The 6,098-nt window shown below is 51.9% G+C and overlaps 1 protein-coding gene across 2 annotated transcripts in view; it reads right to left on the reverse strand.

Moving 5' to 3' along the window:
• Positions 1 to 6,098, reverse strand: part of VWA1 (von Willebrand factor A domain containing 1) — a 38,248-nt gene that overhangs the window by 17,799 nt on the left and 14,351 nt on the right. For both annotated transcript variants that reach the window (XM_015406191.1, XM_015406190.1), the window contains exon 2: positions 989 to 1,552. In XM_015406191.1, coding sequence (XP_015261677.1) covers positions 989 to 1,552 — 564 coding nt within the window. The remainder of the gene's footprint in view (positions 1 to 988; positions 1,553 to 6,098) is intronic.

The raw sequence follows: 6,098 nt of genomic DNA on the forward strand, positions 1-6,098 counted from the left end.
CAGGGGAACAGTTGTCTGCAGGGGTCATTTCGTAGAAAAAGAGGTGCAGGAGCTCATTAGCATTACTCATTAGCATAACTCATTTGCATATGCCACACCCCCTGACATCACTGGAAGTGTGTCAGAAGGCAACACCCACCACTCAGGCTCCGCTGGGCTGTTTTGGATTGCTAGCTATGGGGGGGACACACGAAGATCTGCCCTCACAGAGGGGGGAGAGCTTGTACCTGAATAAGGTAAAGGTAAAGGTTCCCTTGCTTGAAAGCCAGTCGAATCCGACTCTAGGGTTGCGGTGCTCATCTCCATTTCAAAGCCGAAGAGCCAGCGCTGTCCAAAGACGTTTCCGTGGTCATGTGGCCGGCATGACTAAACACCAAGGCGCACGGAACGCTGTTACCTTCCCACCGAAGTGGTACCTATTTATCTACTTGCAATTTCTTGCTTTCGAACTGCTAGGTTGGCAGGAGCTGGAACTAGAGTTAGGAGCTCACTCCATCATGCGGCACCCGGGTCTCAAACTGCTGAACTACCGACCTTTCACAGCCTGCAGTTCAGCGTCTTATCCACTTGAGCCACTGCAGCTCAACCTTGGCCTTAAAGGTGCCACTGGACTGTTTTGGATTGCTATCTGGGGGTGGGGGCTCTGCAACTTACCTGGCTGCTTCTTGCTCTGACTGAGGGCTGCTGGGAGCAAGGGGTGGGGCTTGTTGCATGTGCCCACCCCCTGGGCTCTTTACTGCCGGAGCGCCGCTCCTGTGCGCTCCTGCAGGAAATGACCCCTGGTTGTCTGTAGTCTGGAGATCAGTTGTAATTCTGGGAGATCTCCAGGCCCCACGTGGAGGTCCACAACCCTAGCCAATTAGGACGTCAGAACGGAAACTTGGCACAACGGAACCGCCATTGCAATCGCACAGAAGCGCCTGGCCGGGCAATGTAAAAAGGAGACAGTGGGCTGACCCACAAGACCATTCTGAGCTCACCAGGTTACCTGCGATGGAGTCCCTCAGCTCCTTGATAATGATCGGCAGGTCGTCCACGTCCACAAAGTGGAGGTGCTTCTCCGGCGGCTGGCTGGCCGCGGCCGACAGCTCCAGGTAGTTCCCGCGGCCCGTGCTGACGATGAACACCGTGACCCCCAAGTCCTTGAGGAGCTGCATGGGCCGGGAGACGTCGTCCGTGGAGAACCCGTCGGTGACCCACACCAGGACCTTGGGCACGCCGGGCCGGGCGCCGGCCTCCCCCGTGAAGAGCTTCTCCTTGGCGAAGGAGAGGGCTTTGCCTGTGTTGGTGTCCCCCATCACCTGCTGGATGCCCCGGATGGCGTGCTGGACCGCCCCGCTGGACAGGTAGCGGTCGAACGGGAACTCCAGGGTGGGGGCGGTGCTGATATGGACCACGCTGGTCTGGACGTCATGGGGGCCAAAGGTGAAGGGTCGGAGGAGGTCGGCGATGAACTCCTTGACCCGGGAGAATTCGTAGTAGGAGACGCTGCCGGAGCTGTCCAGCAGGAAGAGGAGGTCCCCTTCTACATCCGGGACGGAGGGATGAGGACCTGGGAAAGGCAGAAGCGGGGATTAAAACGTGCCACGGTTCCCGCCCCAATCGGAGACACTGCTTTGGGCGGAGGATCCGCCTAAGTCGAGCTGCAAAGAAACTGGGGGGAAAAACACCCCAAATTTGACATACACCAGTTTGATGTAGTGCTTAAGTGTGCGGATTCTAATCTGGGAGGACCGGGTTTGATTCCCCACTCCTCCACTTGCACCTGCTGGATGACCTTGGGCAAGCCATAGTTCTGTCAGAGCTGTCCTTGAAAAAGAGCAGTTTCTGTCAGAGCTCTCTCAGCCCCACCTACCTCCCAGGGTGTCTGTTGTAGGGAGGGGAAGGGAAAGGAGATTGTAAGCTGCTCTGAGACACCTTTCGGTAGTAAAGGGCGGGGTATAAATCCAATCTCTCTCTCTCTCTCTCTCCTGAAACTTGAAAGAAAAGACCCTGGCTCAGAGCACCTGTTTTGTGTGCAAATAGTCTCGAGTTCAATTCCCGGCATTGCCAGTTCAAGCAATCCCAGGAAGCTGGTTTTGGGATATTTATTTCTTTATTATTTATTAGTTTGATTTCTCCCCACCGAGGCAGGCTCAGGGCAGCTCACAACAAGAACAATGGATAAAACAACAATACTATGTTGAGTGGACCAGTGATCCAACTCAGGAAAAGACAATGACAGAGATTCCTAATTTGGATTTCAATTCTAACATTCGGCCCTAGAATCTGATGTTCCGTTTGGTGGGTCCTAGTTATTTCAGCTTACCTATGCACAAAGATTGTCACGGGAGGCCCTTCTCGGGCAGCTCCCAGCTTTCAGAAGCCAAACAGGTGATTACCGGGGGCAGGGACTTGCCTGTTGTGGCTCCCTCAGCTGTGGGACACCCTCCCCAAAATTCCACCTGGTGATCGCTTTGCTCCCTTGAGGAGCTGTGCAAAAGCAGCTTTGTTCATTTGAGCTTTTAGCAGAATACAAATGTCCTTGTGGGGGCTGCCCAGCTGTTGAATCTAAGTATTGGGTTAAATGTAAAGAAGAAAAATCATTTGCCTTTTAAGCACAGGAGCTTTACACAGTATCCCCAGGCCCCCACGTTTCCTGGTTAAGGGGAAAATGCTGGTCAAACAAATGACAAAGATGACCTGACTCCAACGGTAACAAGAGAAAGAAATTTTACTTACAAAAACAGAAGCACCTCTTACATGACCTATTCATGCAGGGACACTGAACTTATTGTGAACAGATTAACTCTGAAGAAGGTTAACTTGCTACAGCTCCAAGCCAAAAAAGAGAGAAGAAGAAAGGCCCCAAGTAAGATGAAACACAGAAGGTGAGCAACAGGCCAGATCCTCTTGCATGCAGAGTTACAATATCCAACATCGAGTTGCTTTGCAGTCTGTCGTAAGCTGCCCTGTGACGGAGTTTATCTGAAGGGGAGGGTGGTGGAAATCTAGAAAGGCAATACGTTTCCTAATGGTTTCGTTGGCTGATGTTCTTATGTGAGCTACTGCCTGCCAGAGTAGACAATGCAGGCCTTGAGAGGCGAAAGGTCTGATTCAGAAAAAGGCAAGCTTCATGTGTTTGTGCACATTCAAGATCCCTCCTGTCTCCTAGGCTGAATTGCCAGAGGTTCTCTAAGGGTTCTGCGCTGAGAATTGGCTGTTTCTCCTCACCCTGCCTCCCTTGGCACATTGGCTGGCATTCTGGGAAACATCGCCACGCCTTCTCTCACACAGCCAGGGCAGAAACGTCACCCCTTGCCTCCCTCCCATCCTGGCAAAGCACCACGCTGTGGACCATCCTAGCCCGATCCTTTCTGGGCACAGCATTCAGCGCTGGGCTCCCGTGCCGAAAAGACCCAGCGGTAGCAACATTCGGGAAGTGTCCTGGAATTTTTTCTGGCAAGGCCCCCCAAAAGCAGAAAAGTCCACGCAGGCAGAGCTGGGTCCTCCCCCCCTTCTGCTGGGGTCCCTCCGGTGCCAAGTTCCTTTTAAAGTCACAATTTATACAAAAGCTAAAATAAGCCGGAGGGGGGGGGGAGGACCTAGAACAGAAAAGATGACGGAGGAGAAGAAATATGTGGCTTCTCACAGACACCTTCCTGCCTCTTTGAATGAGCAAGTAATAACGGGAATGCTATTGTGTCGGCTCCCGTGGAAGACGTTTTTCTCTGGTCTTTAATTTTACGGTGACAGGTGCTTCCTCTCCGGGGGATGATTGGCCAAAGATGTTTCCTCAAATGAGCGTTGATGGCTGGTGGGGGAGAAGCCACTGTACATACTTGTTGCCAAATCTGGGTTGGGAAACTCCTGGAGATTTGGGGGGGTGGAGCCTGTGGAGGACAGGGACCTAAGTGGGGTACGATGCTACAGAGTCCATCCCCCCCAAAGCATCCATTTCCTGCAGGGAAACTGATCTCTGTAGTCTGGAGATGAGCTGGAATTCCAAGGGATTCCCAGGTCCCACCTGGAGGCTGGCATCCCCACTGGTATGGCACAGAAGAGAAGAAGAAGAGATTGGATTTATACCCCGCCCTTCACTACCCAAAGGCGTCTCAGAGCGGCTGACAAACTCCTTTCCCTTCCCCTCCCCACAAGAGACACCCTGTGAGGTCAGTGGGGCCGAGACAGCTCTTGACAGAAACGGCTCTTTTTCAAGAACAGCTCTTATCAGAACTACAGCTTGCCCAAGGTCATCCAGCCAGGTGCAAGTGAGGGAGTGGGGAATCAAACCCAGTCCTCCCAGATTAGAGTCCGCGCACTTAACCACGACACCAAACTGGCTCTCAGTGGTTAGAATGTTGGACAAGGATCTGGAAGACCCAGGTTCGAACCGCCACTCTGCCACGGAAACTTGCAGGGTCGTTGTAAGGATGCGAGGAAGAAAGGAAGAGAACCGCACCAGCTCTTTGGGAGAAGAGTGAGCTTTTAAAGGACACGAGTAAACAAATTGGATAAACAGAACCGAAACGGTGAACTAACAAGATTAAAAAACAAAAAGAAATAGAACGGGCAGCATTCTCGCATCCCTAATAGCAATGGATCCTACAAAACGGCTAGAAGCCCGCAGTACAAACATCTCGCACTGGACCCTGCTGGTGTCTCCTCGCTTCTCATTGCAAGAGAGGGAGCCACAAATCAACACAGCTCGCCTCAGTCCCATGCTGCGGTCCGCCAGGAAACCACAGGTCTGGTCCAGAGGACTCCGCTGGAATGTGGAGGCCTTCTTCCACCCACCCCACCCCACCCCCACCCTGTGCCTGAAACAACAGAGCCTGGAAGGCCAGAAATGTATTTGAAGTTGCAAGCAGTCAGTGACTTCCTGGTATGTTCTCGCAACTTGGTGCCCGAGGCTAGAAACGTCCTCTCTGCAAATATCCCCATCACCCTTGGTTTGTACTCACTGTAAGACGTGACCAGCTCAAGTTTACTGTCTTGGATACAGAGGAGGGAAAGTACGGGCAATTCTGCATCCAGCATTCGCTCCACATTTTCTCAACTGGGAGGAAAAAGTGCAGCTCAAAACCACATTCAGATACCTTGGGGCAACACTGTACCGACTGCAAAGTCACCCCTGAATGGCCATAAGTCTATGCAGAAGGTACCATAAAATCCGATGATCAAAGGAAGCGAAAGCAGCATGGAGGGTGGAGGCTACCATAAAATCCAATGATCAAAGGAAGCGAAAGCAGCACGGAGGGTGGAGGCTACCATAAAAATCCAGTGATCAAAGGAAGTGAAAGCAGCATGGAGGGTGGAGGCTACCATAAAAATCCGATGATCAAAGGAAGTGAAAGCAGCACGGAGGGTGGAGGCTACCATAAAATCCGATGATCAAAGGAAGTGAAAGCAGTACGGAGGGTGGAGGCTACCATAAAATCCAATGATCAAAGGAAGTGAAAGCAGCACAGAGGGTGGAGGCTACCATAAAATCCGATGATCAAAGGAAGCGAAAGCAGCATGGAGGGTGGAGGCTACCATAAAACTCCAGTGATCAAAGGAAGTGAAAGCAGCATGCAATGCAGAGGGGAATTTCTGCTCCAATGTGGGTTTCATAAAACAACAGAGGGAAAAGCCAATGCAGAATCAGCCTCCAAGACTGAGAGTCCACCCCATAGGGCAGGGATAACCCTCACTGTACTGGCCTGGAGAAGATCCCAACCCTTGATCGCAAGCTTTGAGATGATTTTGGAGGGGACTCTGAGGCTTCAGGCCAGACCATGAGTCCTCTCTGACAGCCCTAATCTATCTATATATAAGAAAGTCCCCTCACCGTAAAATCAATGCCCAGGCCAAACCGCTGGATCTAGAGACACCAGATTCGGGAGAGCACTCCTACCATGATGTAGATGCTCACTAAGAAGGGATTTTTAGAAATTTGACCTCTAAGGGGGTCAAAAGGGGTAAAATGTGCTCCCCCCATTGATTCCTATGTGGCTGCCAGGCGGCTGCCTCCCTACACCCCCCACTCTCTGATTGGTCAGCTACAGAGCTCAGTGTTCTGAGGTTAAAAAAAAAACAGTTACAGGGGACTGCAGAGAGCTAATGACAGTTGAGGA

The sequence above is a fragment of the Gekko japonicus genome, unplaced genomic scaffold (assembly GCF_001447785.1).
Source record: "Gekko japonicus isolate JY-2015 unplaced genomic scaffold, Gekko_japonicus_V1.1 scaffold1133, whole genome shotgun sequence".
NCBI classification, from domain to species: Eukaryota; Metazoa; Chordata; class Lepidosauria; order Squamata; family Gekkonidae; genus Gekko; species Gekko japonicus.